The following is a 22370-nucleotide window of genomic DNA, read 5'->3' as shown; positions in this document are numbered from 1 at the left end:
CGTCTTAAAATCTCTTAAATCAGGTCTTTAGAGTAAAAGTTGGTAATTATCTCACCCAGTTTCAGTGTTCTGTCCATTTGTGCTCCAGCACAAATCTTATAGTCCCGGTTGTCCCAGCTTTGTGACTGTCAAAAATGGCTATCGTCCCTGCTGCCATTCAGGAGAGCTTTCTTTGAACCTAACTAGGAAATTGCGAGTTCCTCGTGGTCAGTGAAGCACCTCTCCTTCTTTCATCGCCCCTACAAGGCAGCTATGACCTCTTAGGGTCTCCCAACAGTGGTTACCGGCTGGATTTGCAAGGTTCGGCGGAACTTGCTATTTTCCAGCCATTCTCACTGCGATATCAACCGGAAGTCCCTCTTTGTCTCAAAATCCCAATGGTGTTCTTTTGCATCTACTGCCTGGTGTTTTTACTTAATTAATGATTGATTACAGCATTGAGTTTTGATTTAGCCCTTGAGGGAAGAAAAAGGGAAAGATGTCCTTGAGTGGAGGTCAATTCCTGGTGCTTCAGGAGCACATGCAGGTTGGGTTTGTGTGTTTGTGGGTGGGTGTTTGCCAACAGGGTATGTTTGTTCCTTCTCCTGAGATACTTTTCTTGCATTTCTCCAGTGGTGCAACTATATATCTAACCTGGCAGAATACCTCTGCCTTCTACTCACCATCCTAATAAAGTCCAGCCTTGCTTAGTGCTCAAGGCCAATCAAAGGCAACACTTATTTTCTTAAGTTCAGAAATAGCTTCACCACTGCCAGATATTTTCAGCTGTTGCACACACTCAAGGTTGTCCCTATGTATGTATGTGTGATTGCAAGGGGAAAAAAATGTGTCTCTCACTCCCTTTCCATTCTTCACGGTTTTGTTCAGGTGTCCCCAAAAGCCGCCGGGGAGAAATTTGGCAGTTTCTGGCCGTGCAGCACCGCGTCAGACACCGGCTCCCAAATAAGCAACAGCCTCCCGACATCTCCTACAAAGATCTCTTGAAGCAACTGACAACGCAACAACATGCCATCCTGGTGGACCTGGGTGAGGGTGCTACTCGGCTGCCGGATGCTCTGGGCTGTGGGGTCCCACGGTATCCCCAGAATAGTGAAGTTGCATCACTGATTGATGGTGCCAATTATCATGCAAAGAGATCTAATGTTTGTTTTCAGTTACAATCCCATTTATGGTCCTTCCCTGGAGTTCTTCTTCTAGGAAGCAGCCTGAGCTTTCCCTGAGCCCGGATTTCACTTCTGACCTCACCCCTTCTTGTTTTGTCCTAGGAAGGACTTTCCCCACCCATCCCTACTTTTCGGCTCAACTGGGCGCAGGACAGCTCTCGCTCTTCAACCTGCTGAAAGCCTACTCCTTGCTGGACAAGGAAGTGGGCTATTGTCAAGGCATCAGTTTCGTGGCCGGCGTGCTGCTCCTCCACATGAGTGAAGAGCAAGCCTTCGAAATGCTGAAATTCCTCATGTATGACCTCGGATTCCGGAAACAGTACAGGCCCGACATGATGTCACTGCAGGTAAGGGGGGAGAAGGAAGGGGGAAAAAAAGAGTGAAAATGGATGTCCTCCTTCAATCGGTTCCCTGCAGAACCTCTAATTCCCACTGCAGAAGGAAGACTACAGTGCTGGCTGGATGGGTGAGAGTAAGCTTAAGATAGATGTAATGCCAGTTGATTCTCTGTTGCTCTTCTTGTGTGGCACTTACAATGTTCAGGATGAGCCCTTCTTTTTATGATACAACCTGGAGTTCTGGCTGCTTTGTCATGATAGGTCCTGGCTGTCCTCATCCGTACCACTGCTGGTTTCTCTTAAAACACACCCATCACTTTGGAAGCACTGTGGTACTTGTGTTCAGCTTAATTTTCCTCAAACTTTTCCTTGCCCTTGCTAGTCTGTCTTCCTCAAAAGGAAGTGGGTGACCACTTTTTGAGGGTCAACTAAGCTTTACGGCTGTACACAGATAAGTCTGAGCATCAGACAGTTCAGCATCTTCTCTTCTCCAGGGACTGGAAACTAAAACATATGAAGAACAGTTGCAGGAATTGGATATGTCTAGTCTAATAAAAAGAAGGATTAGGGGATGATACGATAGCAGTCTTCCTAAATAGAACAGTGCAGAACAGAAGAGTTGGGTGGGACCTTGGAGGCAGTGGTGAAATATAAAATTTGTTACTACCGGTTCTGAGGGTGTGGCTTGGTGGTGGTGGTGGGGGGGTAATGTGACTGGGTGGGCGTGGCCAACTTTTTTTTTTTTTACTTTTAAAAGCATTTTTTCTACAACCTTAAGAGGTTGCAGAAAAAAATGCTTTTAGAAGCCTCTAACGATCAGGCAACTCAGCTGGGATCGCCAGAGGCTTTTAAAGGCATTTTTTTTCCTACAACCTCTTCAGCTGAAGAGGTTGCAGAAAAAAATGCTTTTAAAAGCCTCTGACGATCCCAGCTGAGCCACGTGATCACCAGAGGCTTTTTTTTTTTTTACTTTTAAAAGCATTTTTTCTACAATCTTAAGAGGTTGCAGGAAAAAAATGCTTTTAGAAGCCTCTAACGATCAGGCAACTCAGCTGGGATCGCCAGAGGCTTTTAAAGGCATTTTTTTTCCCTACAACCTCTTCGGCTGAAGAGGTTACAGAAAAAAATGCTTTTAAAAGCCTCTGACGATCCCAGCTGAGCCACGTGATCATCAGAGGCTTTTTTTTTTTTTTTTTACTTTTAAAAGCATTTTTTCGGCCGAAGAGGTTGCAGGAAAAAATGCTTTTAAAAGTAAAAAAAAAACAGCCTCTGATGATCGCGCAGCTCAGCTGGGCATGGGGGGGAGGGGCAGGGATTTTTGCTACCGGTTCTCCGAACCACCCGCCGCCATCGCTACCAGATCGGGTGATCCGGTCCGAACCGGGAGCATTTCACCCCTGCTTGGAGGTCTTTTAGTCCAACCCCCTGCTTAGGCAGGAAACCCTATACCATTTCAGACAAATGGTTCTCCTATCCCTTCTTTAAAACCTCCAATGTTGGAGCATTTACAACTTCTGGAGGTAAGTTGTTCCACTGATTAATTGTCCTCACTGTCAGGAAATTTCTCCTTAGTTCTAGGTTGCTTCTCTCCTTGATTAGTTCCCATCCATTGTTTCTTGTCTTGCCTTCTGGTGCTTTGGAAAATAAATTGACCCCCTTCTCTTTGTGGCGGCCCCTGAGATATCGGAACACTGACTGAAGGAACTTGTTTTGTCATGCTTGGCCATGCATGGAGTTCTTAGGCAGGTACGGATCTCCTAACTTCCTCTTTTTTTTCCATATGTTCACGTAGATCCAGATGTACCAGCTGTCAAGGCTGCTTCATGATTATCATCGGGATCTTTACCACCATCTTGAAGAAAACGAAATCGGCCCAAGTCTGTATGCTGCACCCTGGTTTCTCACTTTATTTGCCTCGCAATTTCCCCTGGGATTTGTAGCCAGAATCTTTGGTAAGGATCCGTTTTGCCTTGCATTCCTAAGGAACATATTCTGTTCTGTCCCCCTTCCCCACACAGGCAAACACAGAACCAGGCCCGCCTGCCAAGATTTTATTAAGCAATCAGACTAGAAACCTTTGCAGATAAGAGTTTTGGCAGTAAACTGCAAAATGCCTGCCAAGTCAGTTTTCACTCACAGTAAGCAAGAGAGACATTATCCTCAGTCCGGTTCAGTAGCAAAAAGTAATCCACGAAGCAAGAGTTAGTCAAGGTCCAATCCAAATATGCCCAAGCCAGATTTCAGGTAACACGATGTGACTCTCAGGTTTTTAACTTTGACCATCACAAAGCCTGAAGAGCAATCATACCCACTTTTATTCCTTGTGGGGTGTGGCTCAGTGACTATAATAATAATAATAATAATAATAATAATTTTATTTCTATACCGCCCTTCTCCCGAAGGACTCAGGGCGGTGTACAGCCAATTTAAAAACACAAGACACAACAATAATTAAAAATTAAAATAATTAAATAGATTTGGCCGATTTAAAACCCCAAAAATTAAAATACCCCAATTTAAAATTATTATATTGACAGCCCTGCCTGGCGGAACAACAGGGTCTTCAGTGCGCAGCAGAACACCTGGAGGTCGGAGATCTTACGTATTTCTGGGGGCAGTTCATTCCACAGGGTTGGGGCTCCCACAGAGAAGGCCCTCCCCCTGGGTGTCGCCAGCCGACATAACTTGGCTGATGGTACCCTGAGGAGACCCTCTCTGTGGGAACGGACTGGTCGGTGGGAGGCTATTGGTGGCAGAAGACGGTCTCGAAGGTACCCGGGTCCTGTGCCATGGAGCGCTTTAAAGGTGGTAACCAACACCTTGAATCGCACCCGGAAGACCACTGGGAGCCAGTGCAGCTCGCGCAGGAGAGGTGTCACGCGGGCACAACGAGGTGCGCCCATAACCACCCGCGCGGCCGCATTCTGGACCAGATGGAGCCTCCGAGTGCTCTTCAAGGGGAGCCCCATGTAGAGAGCATTACAATAATCCAGCCGGGAGGTGACAAGGGCATGAGTGACCGTGCGCAAGGCGTCCCGGTCCAGAAAGGGCTGCAACTGACGGATCAGGCGAACCTGATAAAAGGCCCCCCTGGCCACGGCCGTCATATGCTCTTCTAAAGACAGCCGTGCGTCCAGGAGGACACCCAGATTGCGAGCCCTCTCTGTGGGGGGCAAAGATTCACCCCCAGTAGTCAGCGATGGCACCTGCTGACTATATCGGGACGCCGGTAGCCACAGCCACTCGGTCTTGGAAGGGTTGAGTCTGAGCCTGTTCCTCCCCATCCAGACCCGCACGGCCTCCAGGCAGCGGGACATCACATCAAGGGCATCGTTGGGGTGGTCTGGGGTGGAGATGTACTGCTCAATCTCTGGTCCTCCCACGCCTCTTTCGTTGCTGCGCACGCTTCTCCCTCTGACACTGCCTGGGATCAAGCCAGGATTCATCATCCTCACTCCCTATCTGTTGTTGTTCCCATATGCTTTCCTCCTGGCATATCCCAGGCTGTTCCTCTTGGCCTTCGGATGCAACCTGAGGCATTGCCAGAGAGGAGGGTCCTGGAGAGGGAGGCCTTATCAGTTCCTCCCCATCACCCTCTGAGTCCTCTTCCTCTGTTAGGACAGGCTCAGGAGTCGGGGTCACAACAATATTCATTGTGAATGTCAACAGGGATAGCTAGAACAGAACTGGATTTGTGCCTCTTTTTTTTTTACTTCCTTTGGGGTTGCGATTTGTCTGCTCAATAGCACAGGCGGAGGCCGTAAATTAACTCTTCTCTGTGGATCATTTTTTAAAATAGTCTGCGATGTTGTATTAAGATGCATTTCGTTCCCAAGATGAATGGGAGCTGCGTGCTCTCGCCTGGATAGAAATTCTAATTGCAAAAACCCTTTGTTGATCAGTGAAACTGGCAAATGGGAGGGCTTGCTTGCTTGTATTTATATATGTCAATGGAGATTCTCAGTCATCCAGGTCATGGTTGTCCCAAAAGTGCTTTTTCAAGAGGCAACTGGACTTTCTTGTTTTTCCTTGAAGACGTTTCACTTCTCATCCGAGAAGCTTCTTCAGCTCTGACTGAAGGGGGTGGGGAATGGAAGGATTTATACTCCTTGCAGACAGCTGGTCATTTGCATCCTTTTAGCAAGTTGTTAAGGCCACCTGGAGATTTGTCTGTGTCCTCAGGGTCACCTGAGTGGTGCAAATGGGTGTGGAGCCTTCTTGGAACTGTTGAAAGGACTGTTGTAGACTGGAGACGCAGTCCTTTCAACAGAGAGCCTTCTCTGTGGGGGCACCCGCCCTCTGGAATGAGCTACCCCCAGGAATACGACTGATCCCGGACCTCCGTACTTTCCGCCGAGCGTTAAAAGACCTTCTTATTCCAGCAAGCCGGGCTGGCTTAAAATTTTAATGGGTTATTTTATGGGGAAAGGGTTTTAAAATTTAGGGAAACCAAACTGATTTAATTCTGTTTTAATTCTTTTTAATTTTTATACTGTATGTGTTTTAAATTTTGGCTGTTCACCGCCCTGAGTCCTTCGTGAGAAGGGCGGTATACAAATTTAAATAATAATAATAATAATAATAATAATAATAATAATAATAATAATAATAATAATAATAATAACAACAACAACAACAACAACAACAACAACAACAACAACAACAACAACAACAACAACAGTTCCAAGAAGGCACCACACCCATTCGCACCAATGACTCTCTTAAAAAAATGCAAATGACCAGCTGTTTACAAGGAATATAAATCCTTCCATTCCCCACCATCCAGTCAGAGCTGAAGAAGCTTCTTGGATGAGAAGCAAAATATCTTCCAAGAAAAACCAGTTGCCTCTTGAAAAAGCACCTTTGGGACTATGTATTCGTAGTTTGTTGGGTTGTCTTGTTTCACAACTGAAGCTTCTAAAAGTACAAAAAGGAACTCAAAAATAGAATAAATGTTATTTATGGGGCAATCTGAAATTGGCTTATTAGCCCCAGCAACAAGTCTCCTTGTATTTAATAGAATTTGTTCCTATCAAATATAAGAGAGCGTGGAATAACAAAAGTTCAGTTTCAACCTATAGGTTATGTGACTCTTACAGGTAGGTTATTGTTAACCTAATTGTATGAATGATGTGATTTTATGAGGTAATCGGTGTACAGATAGTCCTCAACTAACAACATTTAGTGTTCATTTAGTACTAAATGTTGTTAGTCCTCAAATAACAACATTTAGTAACATTCATTTAGTGACTGTTCAAAGTTACACTGGTAATGAAAAAAAAGTGTCTCAGGACTGTTTTTCAAACTTATGACCATTGCGGCATCCCCATGGTCACATGATCAAAATTAGGACATTTGGAAACTGGCATGTATTTATGATGGTTGCAGTGTCCCGGGGGTCATGTGATCTCCTCATGCGACCTTCTGACGAGCAAAGTCAATGGGGGAAGTCGGATTCACTTAACAACCACGTTAGTAACTTAAGAACTGCAGTGATTCACTTCACAACAATGGGCAAGAATAGCCGTAAAATGGGGCAAAGGTCGCTTAACGAATGTCTCGCTTAGCAACATAAATGTTGGGCTCAGTTGTTGTTCTGTCCTGATTACACGTTAGTCTGTGCGCAGCTCGACATGCGGCTAAACCCACCTATCCGCCAATAAAACAGACCGTGTGCGTAGATCTGAATGCTTTATTGAAAGAACAGGATATGGTGAAACTGGGGAAAATAGGGATACATACAATCAAAACCAAATACAAGATAGGCAGTATCGGGTTACTGCTGAACATAACAATTGATAAATACAAGCAGTTTGAATCTCACCAGCGATGCTCTGTATGTGTGGGATGTGGGTTTGGATCCTTGGATGACCACGTGCCACAGATTAAGATGGCTGCTTCTTTATGCTTCTGTCTTCTCCAAATGCTAAAGGAAGTGGAGTCTGCCTTCCCAGCGTGTACTTATTTTGAGAATGCAGGCTGATGGGTAATGAGGTTGGGTCAGCTTCAAACAATATACTTGGTATTTTGTCTCTCCGGCCACTAGATGGAGCTAGAGCGCAACACCAGTATATAAAGTTAATACGTTGGGGCATATTTATCCCTCTGGCCACTAGATGGGGCTAGAGAGCAATAACAGTATATAAAGGTTATATGTTGGAGCATGACAGTTGTGGTCATAAATAGAGGCCTGCCTGTAATCTAATCTATTGCTCTTTCTTTTCCCAGATATTATTTTTCTTCAAGGTACAGAAGTCATATTTAAGGTAGCACTATGCCTGCTTAGCACCCAGGAGGAATGCATCATGTCGTGTGAGACATTTGAAGGCATTGTTGAATTTCTTAAGAACACTCTCCCCGACATGACACAGCCCCAGATGGAGAAGATAATGGCCCAGGTAACACAGGTTTATTCCTGCCTGCCTTCTCTTTCTCCTTTCCTAGGTGCAGAAATCCTTTTAAAGCATCACTTGACTGACAATGCTGGGTTTTTGGGGTGACCTATGTCTCAAGGGATGTGGTGGCTCAGTGGCTAAGATGCCGAGCTTGTCAATTGAAAGGTCGGCAGTTCAGCGATTCGAATCCCTAGTGCCGCGTAATGGGGTGAGCTCCCGTTACTTGTCCCAGCTTCTGCCAACCTAGCAGTTTGAAAGCATGTAAAAAATGCAAGTAGAAAAATAGGAACCACCTTTGGTGGGAAGGTAACAGCACTCCGTGTGCCTGTTTAGCATTTAGTCATGCCGGCCACATGACCACGGAGACGTCTTCGGACAGTGTTGGCTCTTCGGCTTTGAAACGGAGATGAGCACCACCCCCTAGAGTCGGGAACAACTAGCACATATCCCTATCCCTGTCCCTGTCCCTGTCCCTGTCCCTATCCCTATCCCTATCCCTATCCCTATCCCTATCCCTATCCCTAACCCTAACCCTAACACTACAGATTGAAAGTTTTAATGTACTCCTTCCAAAAATGGTGGTGAGAGAAGGTTCCACTCTCCCTCTTTGCTTTGTCACGTTGGTAACAGTGGTGGGTTTCCAGTGTTCTTACCACTGGTGCGCCATGCGCACACCTTCCACATATGCGCCCAGCCTCAAAAACGTGCCTAAATAGGACTGCATAGAGCCGGGGCGGGTGGGCAGGTCCCCCTGCGATTTCCACTACCGGTTCGCTAGAACTGGTACGAACCGGCTGAATACCACTTCCGATTGGTAGTCTTCTTTCACATTCTGAGGTCCAAAGAATTCATATTTGTCTTCTCCTCAAGTAACCGGTGGATTGTAAGGAATCTTTTTCCCCCTCTCTTTCGCTACCCATGGTAGGTATTTGAGATGGACATTTCCAAACAGCTTCATGCCTACGAGGTGGAGTACCATGTTCTGCAGGACGAATTGCAAGAGAACCTGAGCCCTTGTGAGGAGATTGAAGCTTCAGAGAAACTTGAAAGGGCCAACAGTCAGCTGAAGAGACAAAATATGGATCTCTTGGAGAAACTTCAGGTAAGAGTCAGGCTCAATCTGAATTTGGGAGCAGCTGACAGTGTCAAATTAGGCAAAGAAGAAGCCCTCAAAGGAAATAGCCAGTGGTACCTTTCTTCCCCAGAGACGCACACTTTTGTCTGTAGGTAATCCTTGACTTATAGCCATTCGTTTAGTGACTGTTAGAAGTTACACCAGCACTGAAAAAAATGATTTATGGCCATGTTTCACACTTAGGACCATTGCAGCATCCCTGGTGTCACGTGATCAAAATTCAGACGCTTGGCAACTGACATGTATGTACGATGGTTGCATTATCCCGGGGTCATGTGATCCCTTTTTGCGACCTTCTGACCAACAGAGTCAACGGGGAAACCAGAGTCACTGAACAACAAGGTTACTAATATTAAGAACTGCAGTGATTTACTTAACTGTGGCAAGAAAGGTCATAAAACGGGGCAAAACCCACTTAACGACTGTCTTGCTTAACAAGGGAAGTTTTAGAATTGATTGTGGTTGTAAGTCAAGGACCACCTCCATCTCATTCTTTGTTTTCATCCATAGATGTTCTTGGAATTTTAATGTTTAAGTCTAGAGGGGGGGAAAATCAGTGCATCTTCTTCCCCAGTCTCTCTCTATATAAAAGCGAAAACCACTCACGCATCATCATGAAATCTACGAACTTGAAATTTGGCACGTATGTTCCTCTTGGCTTCTGGCTAACAAAGGATTTTTCGAAATGACCATCAGATCATTATTATTTCATATACAGTATTATATTCACACACTCTGATGCTAAGGAGTTAGATGTTCGACTCCCCCTCTCCACCTGAAAGGAACTCTGTCCCAACTGCCAGTTGCCTTATATTAACATGCTCTGATGCTACCCCTTTGCGAAATCAGGTGTGGGCATGGCCAACGCGTGACTCACAAGGCCTGCGGGCTGGGACATTCTACTCCCTCTCCCCCTCCTATTCTATTCTATCCTATCTTATCCTATCCTATCCTATCCTATCCTATCCTGTCCTGTCCTGTCCTGTCCTATCCTATCCTATCCTATCCTATTCAGATGGAATTAAAAAAAAATGACAGAGAGGGAACCACTGAATAACAAACATGATCTAGGGCTAGATTGCTGACTTGCTGGGAGTAAGAAATAGGATCAATATAATATGATGTATTTCTTTTAAATAAATAAATAAATCTAAAGGACACCTTTCTGAAATGAAGGGCTGTCCTTTATAATAAAGGATGCCTGGTCAATCTAGGAATCATGAGATTTGGTAGAACTGAAGGGCCTCTTCTGACCATCTCTTATTTCCTCTTTCCGCTCCTTGTTAGGTGGCCCATGCTAAGATCCAAGGCGTGGAATCCAACCTGGAAGAGGCCTTGAGAAGGGAGGGCCAGATGATGACTTTAATCCAGTCCCTGGAAGAGGAGAAGGCTCTATATCAGAAGGCCCTGGAGAAGATCTGCAGCTACCTGTCCCAAGAGGCCCTGTCTGACTGTGAAGAGCTGCTGAAAGAAGTCAACTGTCATCCAGACCAATTCTAGAAGAAAGCTATAAATGAGAGGAGGGGCAGGAGGGAGAAGAGAAAGAGAGAGAGAGGGGGAAAAAAAGAGAGAGAGAGAGAGAACATGGTTTCTTCTCATAGATGGAAGGAAAGAAACAGGCCAGATCACTGCTGGGAAGGAGACCCACCTCATTTCACAGGATTCTACTGTACAAGGAGAAGCCGCAGTAGAGAAGAGGCCTTTTTTCAACCTCAATATGCAAATCCCAGGTTCATGTCGCCGTCGTTGTCTTCTTCTTTTTTTTATAACGCGTGTAAATAATTTGCAGTGCACAGTACAAAAGATGGGATCGAATGAAGAAGATCAGGTGTATATTTAGGACTGATCTAAACACGGGAAACTGGTGGAATTTTGAGACTGCTTGTAACTTAAACGTTGAAGACTCTAACCTTCCCTCCGTAAAGGAAGGTATGGGGTCTTTTCTATACGCTGATCAACACTTGAAAAAAAATAAATAAATAAAAAGCAAGAATGTATTTCCACCTCCAAAAAGCAGCACAGATTCCCAGCTGAGAAGTGGGTGGGTGCTGTGCATGTCTGCTATATGTTGGGGGGTCCGTTTCTAAAGTTCCTCAGGGAAGATTGCTGGTCCTTCTTTTGCGCAGGAACAGTTGTGTACCTGCGGACACACAACTGACCTCTCCTCCTCTCCCTGTCAGGGAGAGCTGGTGATGAAAAGTTGATGAAAGTCACCCATTCCCTATCCAGAAAAGCAAGGAAGACATATCAGGGACCCCTTCACTCCCCCTTCCTTGTGAGAGAGAGAACAAAATCAATGGCTGGTTGAGGTGTGTCTGGGGCGGGAGCGTGTCAGAATTCAGGTAGGACTTTCCAAGCAAACATTCCACCTGGGGAAAGTCACCTGAAACTCTTGGGATCGACTCCTTTCCTCTGACCTGCAGGAATCCGTTTGGTTGAAGGGATCCTCCTGGTTGAGCGCTGTCCTTATCTTAGCACATTGTAGCTTCTTCGTGCTCTGGAGGTTTAGTTGCACCAAGGTCACCGTTATAGGAGGACAACCCGTGTCACTTCAGCAATGGCTCAGAGATGCTGTGAGGCACTACAAATCCTGAGAGGAATGGCCATCGTTTAAACACGACAGATGGAATGTCCTTCAGCCGGATGCCGAATCCTGCAGCCCGATTCCACTTGGCCAAGGAAACCCTGTAAGATCTTCCTGCTTCCTCATTTATCCAGCTTTTTTTCTCCAAATGTTAGTATTTCTTCCACGGGGAAGATCCCCATAAACCTTCAACCGAAGAACAACTAGGTTGTCACAGAATTAACGCTAAGGGGAGTGGTTATCCCCATGTGGCAGTTTGTATATTTCAGCAAAACATGTCTGTTCCCTCCTTCTTTTTTAAGAAGCATTAAGAATCAGAGATTCGGCTTCTTGAAAATCTAGCAATTTCTGGATGGTGTTGATTGTATTATTATTATTATCACCATCAACATCATCATTTGCTGCTCTGCCTACCCTGTTTCCCCCAAAATAAGACATCCCCTGATAATAAGCCCAATCGGCCTTTTGAGCGGATGGCAATAAGGCCAAGCGCTTATTTCAGGGTTCAAAAAAATATAAGACAGGGTCTTATTTTCGGGGAAACATGGTATTTCTTAAGGACATTTTCTGGTTTTGGAAGCTATTTCTGCCATGCAGACCAGACACTCAAGTCAACATTTGATCTATCAAAATGATGAAAATAGCAATCAGCCAACACAAGAAATACGTTTTGGAACATGTTGTCCTGTCCCGCCCCCCCCCTCCGCATTGGGAACGACTTGTCGTATTTCTCCAGCTGCTTTCTCTAAAATTGTGCCAAATTCAGCCAAGTGTCTTCCTTGTCCAAGACACAGGTGTGGGTGAAAGTGCTTCCATTGCAACATGTCTTGTGTTATGCAAACAACAAGAAAACCAAGGAGAAACCACACAGTTGGCATTTTCCTCCATCCGCTGCTAGTCCAACCCGCCTCCCCCCCTCCTTTTTTTTTAATTTCTTGATCATATAATTTCTTAAGTTTTCCTGGGCACCGTCCCAAAGGAAAAGCCAAAATGCATGACGAGACACTGCCCTAATTTCAGCTTTTTGCACGGGAGATTTCCCAAAGATTGCGTGTCTGGCGTTTTTTTTTTTTTTTTTTTCTCGCTGCTTTTTATCAAATCAACAGAATCACACCAAACCTGGCAGAGTTGCAGAAACATCACACTTTCAGAAGGAAAATTGTGCTGTTTCTTTGCAATTTCATTTGGGGCCACCTCGTGCACGGAAAAGCGGCCCCAGAGAATTGGATGCTGCTGGTCTGAGTTATTAAGGCACGCAAGACTATTTTTTTTAAAATCACAATGTTTCACGCTATGTTGGTTTCACTGACTTGTTCATGTTGTCACGTGGAAAATTTCCAATAAATGCCATTGCTGCGTTTGCTCGTATTGTTTTCATTTGCAGTCGGAATATTTCTACAGATGGTTGCACAAGGAGTTTTTTTGGGGGTTCCTCTCTTGTAACGTTAGAGCTCAGGATTACCCAGTTGAACGGACGAGCCACCAGATTTTTTGAGCCCAAGAAACATTTCGGGACATGATCTGTTGATTGATGGGTGTTGACTTTTAAAATTATGCTCGACACACTGAGATAACAAGCCTTGATTGGCTGTGTGAAAGAGGAGGAGCTGGAGGGATGTTCTGAGTACAGGGGTATCAAACTGGCGGCTTGCGGGCCAGATGCGTCACACGCAGGCAACGCCCACCATAGCTCCACGAATGGGGAAAATGTCACGAAACGTCACTTGACACAGTGAGTGTGACACCCGTGTATCTGAGAGATGGACCTGGGATTCCAGTACAGGTAGGCCTCAAATTACAACCATTCATGTAGTGACTGTTCGAAGTTACGACACTGAAAAAAATGGCCTAGTGCAATGTTGGCGAACCATTTAGGCACTAGTGCTGAAACGGGGGAGGGGAGGGCAGGGGCTCACCAACACGTGCATGCATGCCAGAAACCAGAAGAGCAACTGGAAACTGGAAGATCATCTGCAGCACTGGGTGGCTGTTCTTCCAGTTTCCAACATTCTGTTGTGGCCCATCAGCGGCCTGTGCGGATTGTAGCTGATTCCAACAGCAAGGAGGCTGGTGTGGTGCTGCGCCAGCAGCCTGTGCAGCTGACACTCGAGTCAGACAATGAGGAGGCTGGAGAAGATGTGGTGCCAGAGGCAGGGATTCAGCCAGGGCTTTCAGAACCTCCAGAAGCTCCTTTAAGTGAAGAGGACGAAGAGGAGGAGCCTCTTCTCGATGCCTGGGCGTGTAGAACAGCCAAAAGGCAGGAGTGGCTCCTCAGGAGGAGGTCTCCTCGACAGTAAGGCTTGGGGCTAATTGGCCACTCCCTTAGCCTATTTAAGGAGGAACGCCAACTGAAGCAATTTGTAGGGAACAACTTTAGTTCACTCTACTTCACGTATGGATTCTCTGCAAATTGCTTCTGGGCTTTCTGCCAACTTTAGTAAGATTGTGATTACTTTATCTTTGGTTTCTTGTAGGCTGTTAAGAAAGTTTATTAACAGCCTTTGTTTTGAAAAAGACTGAGTTATTTTAGTAAATTAAGTTTTGTACAAACTTTGTGTGTGCTGTGTTCTTTGTGTCCATAGCTGGGGCAGAACACACTCCCACACATGTGAAGACCAGCTGGCCAGCGAGCTGGAACTGGAAGAGCAAACGGCAATGGCTCACATTTCTGGAGAGATGGCTCTGCATGCCACTTCCGGCCCGCGTGCCATAGGTTCGCCATAATGGGCCTACTATATGACTGTTTTTCGCATTTAACAAGCATTTCAGCATTTCCGGGGTCACGCAATCAAAATTTGGATGCTTGGCAACTAGCATGCATTTATGATCGTCGCAGTGTCCCAAGATCACGTGATCACTTTTTGCGACTTTCTGATCAAAAAAAAAAATAATAATCAATGGGGAAGCCAGATTCATTATCTTAACAAGGGATTCACTTAACAACTGAGGCAAGAAAGATTGGAAAACGGAGCAAAACAGGAATTTTGGGCTCGATTATGGTCGTAAGCCAACGCCTGTTATTCTTCCTCCCTGCCCTGTACAAAATAAATAAATGGCTCCTTGTGCCTGAAACAGAAACCAAAGCAAAAGATTGTGAGTTTGTTTTTGCTCAATCTCACTATGTTCTCTGTGGAAGGTCTGCAGAAGCTCCCAAGGCATCCTGAAGTCCCTTTCTCTGACAAGGTTGAGGTCATGATGCATGATGCCTCACAACTTTTAGGAACATCATGGGTGATTTCCTGAACAAATGTTGCAGCAGTAAACAGAAAAGACACCCGTTCCTTCAGCTTTTGTAAATGAAGACAAGGGCCTAAGGCAGCTTCATTCCCAGAACGTTACACCTTGAAGTCATTACAATTGGGCTCTGCGGGACCTGCTGTTTTTTTTTATTATTTTTATTATGGGAAGAAATCCTGATCAAGCAGAACTCTTGCTTTTATAGACAGTTCTGATTCAGCAACTTTGGAGGATTGTTTGATCCCATGCTTTATGAGGAAAGGAAATTTCATTCCCAGATCTTGAAAAACCTTACTTAGCTGTTTTCTCCTCGGAAAAAAAGAACAAAAACAGGCAGACCTGGGCCACCCCTTGGGCGCTCTATTTGGGTTTAATGGCATGGAACTTGAGGAACAGATTGCAGTAACTATCAATCTTGGTCTCTTGAAACTACAGAATGGATGCAAAAAAAGTGTTGACCTAATAATAAGTGTGTCTGTTTGGGCAAAGCTTGACAGCGAAGGAGACCGTCCTCCTTCTCTCTGGCCTGTTTGTACACAATTTGACCATCAAATTCTACTAACCTGCCATGGGCCACGGAGGTCATCTGGAAAGAGTAGTACCATTTTGCTCAGTTGCTTTAGGGATTCTTTTCCACCAATACTCATCCCTTCTTGCTCCGGTCGCTGGGGCAGGCATTTCAGCTTTGATGTTCAGGGAAGGCTGCACTCTGGTTGCAATTAGGCTGCTGGTTCCTGGCAGTCCCTGGTTGGAGGCAAGCTCTGCCTCTCTCTGGGTCGCCTGGAGCAGCCTCTCTTCGGATAGTCCACTCTCTGCCATGGTTTCCCGAGTTTCTCTGCAAGCAGACCAGATGGCGGGGAATGACTGGAGAGGCCAGGACCCAGGAATCCCAGTAATTTTGATTAGTTTAAGGAGAGAGCTGACTTGCTGTCAGGGTTCCGATGGATGCCCTAATTAAGCCATGAGTCTTGAGCCAAGTCTCAAATCCAGTAATTTATTAGGAGCAACATGTCAGCATGTACCCAAGTGAAGTCAGCTCTGCCCCACATAGTTTACGGCCCACCTATGACCCTGTTTCCCTCTTCCTCCCAGAGTGTGTCATAAATCACATTCTCCAATGGAGCACTTTCCCGGGCTGCAGAAATCACGCCTCTCTGGCTGGTTCTGGTAACCTGGGATACAGCCTTGAGAAAGGTATGCGTGGAATGTACTTCTGGTTGTGGCTGCTGTGCTGCTCCATCAGTTTTCTCCCCTCCTGCCTATGGCAACTCGAGAGCAGGCCAGGAATGCTTTACGAGTTGACACCGTCCTTCTTCTCTCCAGCCTGTTTGCCACAATTTCACCACCAAATTCTACTAACCTGTCATGGGCCACGGAGGTCACCTGGAAATAAGAATAGTACCATTTTGTTTTTTGTTAGCTTTCATAGGAAATTCATCTGGAATATCTCAGTGTTGAACAACATTGGGGCAAAGGAAGTAGATGTTGGTTGGTTGGTTGGTCCATTCCTTGAGGTGGTTCCATGCCATTGAACATCCACTTGCATCTTTGTCCCCCATTTGTATGGCTGATCTGCCTGGATGCTCTTAGAAGCCAGAACTTCTCTGGAGTAATTTTTAATTTGCTGATTGGGACAACCTGGTCAGGAGGAAAAGCTCTTTTGAAGATCCTCCTCTTCTTGAAAGAAGGGCAACCATTAAGCCTTACCTTATATTTCTTGTCTCAAGCCTTGCTGGATCTAGGTGGGTGATGGATGCAAGATCCCGTCCATATAGAACAGTGGATGGTCTCCTGCCTCTCTTCATCATTGAAGGTTGGCCACTAGAGGCCTCAGCTGCTTGGGCAAGTCCCAGAGAAATTGCTTCAGTGTTTGCCATTAGCTGGACTTCCTGAGAGACAGCAATCTGTGTTTGGCCTATAGGTTAATCAGGTCTTTAGATTCACAGCTGGTTCTCTCTCTCTCTCTCTCTCTCTCTCTCTCTCTCTCTCTCTCTCTCTCTCTCTCTCTCTCTCTCTCTCTCTCTCCCTATCCCCCCCTCTCCCTCCTTCCCTCCCTCCCTCTCCCCCACTCCCTCTCTCCTTCCATGTTCCTTTCCTGCATCTCTGCTGTTATTTTATTCCTCTTCTAGGAATCTTCTAGGATGGGATGGGCTTGGGATGGGAGGAGAGGAGAGGAGGGAGAAGAGGAGGAGGAGAGGGAGGAGAGGAGAGGAGAGGAGGAGAGAAGGGAAGGGAAGGGAAGGGAAGAGAAGAGGAGAGGAGAGGAGAGGGGAGAGGAGAGGAGAAGAGAAGAGAAGAGAAGAGAAGAGAAGAGAAGAGAAGAGAAGAGAAGAGAAGAGAAGAGAAGAGAAGAGAAGAGAAGAAGAGGAGAAGAGAAGAGAAAAGATGTATTGTCATTTTTTACTCTGGGCACACTGGCACACATTAAAAATATACCTATATACCTACACCCATAAACACACACACACACACACACACACACACACACACACAGAGACTTCGCCCTGTTCTTGCTTGCCCAGTATCAGTTATCCTCAACATTCTTTCAATTTCTTGCTCAGAATTTCTCAGCATCGCAGTGTTGGCAGGAGCCTCATAATATCTGTGTTAGGCAACTGAGCGAAGAAAAAGAAATGCTATTTCTGAAGTCAATTTTCAGTCATTTGCAGGCGTGACCCAATCAGCCCTCCAGTTGCTGTGATTTATTCCAGCTTCTATCATTTCTCCTAGGATAACTTTGTGTTTCTTCTCTTCTGTGTTGCTTCGGTTGTCTTGTTTGGACTGGGGGAGAGTGTATTTTCCACCTGATGTATCTACAGAGAGAGCCAATGCAGCACAGAGGTTGCTTCTAAACTTTGATGGAGAAAACCCAGGGCTACATCCCAGTGGTGGGATTCAAAAAATTTTTCTACTGTGGGCATGGCTTGGTGGGCGTGGCAGGGGAAGGATACTGCAAAATCTCCATTCCCACCCCACTCCAGGGGAAGGATACTGCAAAATCCCCATTTCCTCCCGATCAGCTGGGACTCGGGAGGCAGAGAATAAATGGGGGGATGGGCCAGTCAGAGGTGCTATTTACCGGTTCTCTGAGCTACTCAAAATTTCTGACACTACCGGTTCTACAGAACTGGTCAGAACCTGCTGAATACCACATCCCCATGCAACCAAAGAGCCCAGCCCACTTTCAGCTCAACTGCCTCAGAGCGAGGGTTGTTGAGATGATATGAGGGAAGATAGCCATGCATGTTGACTTAGAAGTAAGTCAATGAGAGTATGAATGCACTTATTGACAAGTATGGGGACATCAGCAGGGCTGGGAGGGAAGGGCTGGTGGAAACTGCTTCCTGTTGTGGCTCCGTTACCTGAGCCTGTGTCATCGGCAGGAGAGGACTCCAAGAGTGAAAGAGAGGAGTTGGCAAGGCCTCCCTCTCCAGGACCCTCCTCTTTGGCAATGCCTTCGGTGTCCGCTAAAGGGCAAGAGATAGGGCCGGGGCACGTCCACACAGCCACAGGTGGACAGTGATGAGAGTAATGAGTCTTGGCTGGATCCACGCCAGCGTCGCAGAGATAAGCGCGCGCAACAGAAGAAAAGGCGTGCCCGAGATTAGGCTGAGTCACTGGACCACACCCCACAAGGTATAAAAGGGAGCCAGTCAAGCCTTGTGATGAACAAAGCTGAAAGCTTCCATGCCATTCTGCATTGCCGGACTTTTGCTATAGACTTTGCTAGATTATCTTTGGACTTGATTGTAATTATTGAGCTGTTTCCTTTGATGTACCAGAAGTGGGGAGAAGTTATCTCTCCTCTTCGTAAGTAATAAACTCTTGGCAGGCAGCCACTAGGTTGTTGCCAAGTTCCGTTATCATAAGGAAAAGGATTTTGCCGGCTGGTTTGGTCTTTAACTCTTGAACGTCTGTTGGTGTGTGTGCGTGTGGGACGGGGACAGAACACCTCTAAGGTTCGGTAGGAGGAGCACAACTATTCCTCCCTTGATCTTCTGGCCATGGGGCTCCTTCCTTCATCTGCTGGGGAACAGACACAGGGAAGATCATTCTGAAGAGGTGTGTGTGTGTGGGTCTTTCCTGGTTGAGCCTCTAAGATGATTTCCGGTCTTCTGAATACAGCAGGAGGGCTCTTGTGAAAGCAGTCAGCCAAGACAGTCCTGAGAGGGGGGCTATCGTCTGGACAAAGGAGAATAGGTCATTGACCTCCTCAGAGGCCAACTGGCCCAGCTGCAGGGGGGTCTCCCTAGACAGCCTCCTTTTGTTATGACACATGGGAACCCAACTTTGAAAGGAACTGGCGAAAATCAGGATTTGCACTCCCGCTGTTGTGCAACCCAGGAGAGCCTTGCAACCTGCAATTTTATATTTTCTTGTTGCTCAGCCAACCTTCACTTGCTGAGAAGACTATAAGGAAACAATAATGCAGGCCAGTTTCAATTGAAGGTGTACTTTTGGTTCAGAGTATTATTATTATTATTATTATTATTATTATTATTATTATTATTATTATTATTATTCAGTTCTTGTTATGCAAATAATCCCTGTCTGGGTCAATCTGCTAGATAACCTTGGCTAGTGGCCACTGCCCAAACACTCATTATTTCTCATTATTATTATTTTTTTCACTTTCAAACTTCAGAATACACACAGCATCATTCTGTGTCTCATTTCCTTGTCCACGGATTCCAGCAGGGACCAATTGATGCTGTGGGGTTGAATCTCTCCTTCTCCATCATTGTCCTCCTTCAAGGCATCTGGCTAAATCTCTTGGCCTTCTTCACTTCAAAATGCAAACCATAAATATGGCAGTAATGACCAACAACCTGGGCTCTATTGAAGGGACCTTGGGGCTGCTCATCTCTTTTATCATTGCTTTCATGAGTCCTCAACTCCGTCTTGCATTTCAGAATTGAGTCAACCATAAAAGTTTAGGCAGCTCTTTACCGAGTCCTTCTTTTGGTGAGTGTCAGCTCCACAAAGAGAGATATAGTGGGCTGTACACAGGCTGTCGAGCAGCGGCCTCCTTCAAAATATTATTGATGGCAATGGAGATTGAATTGATCTTCCATGAAAACACAGCTCATAACACGGGGAGAGGTTTGCTCACAAGCCTCAAATAGACTGGTCCCCCACCCCCCACCTCCCATGAGGTCTTCTGGGCTGCTGTAATTCCTGGTCGAAATACCATTCTGCAGCTTTAAACTGGGCAGGAATTCAGGATAATCTTTCTGTGGAACTGGGAGATGTTCATTGCTTCAGCCTGTGTGTAGTTGGCCTTCAGTTGCCTTTGGGATGCTTGGCTGTTGTGGTCTTCATGCAAAACACCAGAAGATGGGTTTTAAGGATCTGGAGGGAAGATCTAGTATTTCTTGGGTGGATCGTTGATCTTTTCCCATGCTCTGGCAAATCAACCGTTTACACTTTGCAAGAGAGCATACAAACTGCTAGAGAGAAGCTCCCTGAAGATGGGCTCCAACATGAGTCCAAAAGCTCAGATTAAACCTCTGGTTCAGTGGTGAAATCTAAATTTTTTTACTAACGGTTCTGTGGGCATGGCTTGGTGGGCATGGTGTGGCTTGGTGGGTGTGGCTTAGTGGGCATGGCAGGAGAAGGATACTGTAAAATCTCCATTCCCTCCCCACTCCTGGGAGAAGGATATTGCAAAATTCCCATTCCCACCCCACTCTGGGACCAGCCAGAGGTGGTATTTGCCAGTTCTCCAAACTGCTCAAAATTTCCGCTACTGGTTCTCCAGAACCTGTCAGAACCTGCTGGATTTCACCCCTGCTCTGGTTCCAAGAACCGACCGAAATTGGTGTTGGAAGAAATGCCCATCTGGGTTCAATTCCAAGTGGGGAAAATGTTACATATGTAAATAGCAAGTGAAGCCAGGGATGTAGTCTTCACTCAGGTCCGGGTTTAGCTGGACATTTGCATGCCCACCACTGATTGGTGGATTCAAACAGGGCCCGCTACTGATTGGTGGATTCAAATGGAGGGAAATGTAAAGTGTTGTCAGTGGCTGAATCGGTGGGACTGCTCCCTTTAAAAAGGAGTGCTGCTGGCTCAGCCTTAGCAGAAGTCACTTACTTAAATAAAGAGCTGAAGTTACTGTCTGTCCTCCTGCCTCTTCATTGCCTCCCACGATCTAACAGAAAAAGACACTGGAAACATGGAGACTCCTTGGAAATATGGTTTTTTAATGGTGGACAGGATCACATGGCTTGAGATCCCAGGCAAAACAAAAATCACATGGATGAGAGAGAGAAAGAGGGATTTATACCCTCTGTTGGGCTTTGAATTTGAGTTTGTGTTCTGATTGGTTGTCAGATTCCCATGGGGCCATGCAGGGGTAACTCTGTAGGTTGTGTTTTGAGTCCCAAGCTTGGTTGAGCCTTGCTGGGTGATGATGTAATGAAAGGGTTTTGGGCAATTCCTACTATGGCTCTGCCTGAAGGAGGTAGATCTTTGTTATGTAGAATAGACTGGCCCAGGCCTTAATGTCCCATTGACAAAGATGGGGGGTTTCTGCCTCCCTTTCAGGGAAAATATTCTGCCCTTTTAAGATTTCCCAAAATATCTCATTTTCCTAGGAGAGAGGTGGGTGCTAACTTCCTACATTGGATTCTGCAACATTATCAGGGGTGGGTTTCACTTACCTTTGCTATTGGTTCGCTCGCGAGGGCACCACTTTTGTGCATGCGCAGAGCCTATTTGATGACGTCCAGGCAGATGGGCGGAGCCTCCTGTCACTGCTGCTACCAGTTCGCCCGAACTGGGGCAAACCAGGAGCAACCCACCACTGAACTTTACCTTAGGTCAGGTATATTATCCTTCATTTGCAACCATTTACCTGCTTTGGCCAGGAGGGGCTGCAGAAGCAGGAAGAGATCCCTGCACTGAGTGGAGGAGAAACAATAATGATCATGTTATCCCAGAAAGAGAGAAGCTCTGAAATTTGCACAGGGAAAAGTGCTATGGAGTCTGGGGGCACCTGGTCTCTGCAAACTGAATTGTATGTTTTCCCCTGTGTAGCTGGGGCAGAGTTCAGAGGCCTGAATTGGGGTTCCCTTTTCCTCAGGAAAGAGTGGGCCCCTGAAGGAAAACAGCACAATATCCTGGTTTGACCAACACATCTTTTTGTGGGTTATTTCATTGCTGTATCGCTCATTTTCCTAGTGTATTAATTGGAAAAAGACAAATTTTGACAATCCTGATCTGTAAAGCAAGACAGACGAAGGGAGGGAGGGATCTTCTGAAAATGGGCCCGAGAATAAATTACTATAAACTCAAAAGAGTATTCCTCTCTCCTGTCCGGCAATCAAGGGTTAAATATTCTCTGGATAGTTGACTTAAACTTAAAAAAAATAATTTGTCTGGAAGTATCCAGGGGTTTGCAGGAGTTCGGGAGAACCTCTAGCTAAGATTCTGTGCAGTTCAGAGAACCCCCAAATCCCACTCTAGGCTGGCCCTGCCTTGTCCATCCCGCCCCTCCCCTCCCAGGAGTCCCCA

General features: G+C 45.9%; 1 protein-coding gene across 1 annotated transcript in view; it reads left to right on the top strand.

Moving 5' to 3' along the window:
- The window catches only part of TBC1D4 (TBC1 domain family member 4), a 116532-nt gene extending 103540 nt beyond the window's left edge, over nt 1–12992 (top strand). The window contains 6 exon segments of the mRNA XM_070944186.1: nt 868–1026; nt 1266–1510; nt 3294–3453; nt 7730–7899; nt 8822–8998; nt 10319–12992. Of these exon segments, the coding sequence (XP_070800287.1) occupies nt 868–1026; nt 1266–1510; nt 3294–3453; nt 7730–7899; nt 8822–8998; nt 10319–10531 (1124 nt within the window). The 3' untranslated portion in view covers nt 10532–12992.
- The last annotated feature ends 9378 nt before the right edge of the window (nt 12993–22370 follow it).

The sequence above is a fragment of the Pituophis catenifer genome, unplaced genomic scaffold (genome assembly GCF_029215685.1).
Source record: "Pituophis catenifer annectens isolate HBS135680 unplaced genomic scaffold, rPitCat1.0.hap2 SCAF_4, whole genome shotgun sequence".
Taxonomy (NCBI): Eukaryota; Metazoa; Chordata; class Lepidosauria; order Squamata; family Colubridae; genus Pituophis; species Pituophis catenifer.
The sequence above is the reverse complement of the archived record's forward strand: the minus strand, read 5'-3'. Positions and strand labels throughout refer to the sequence as shown.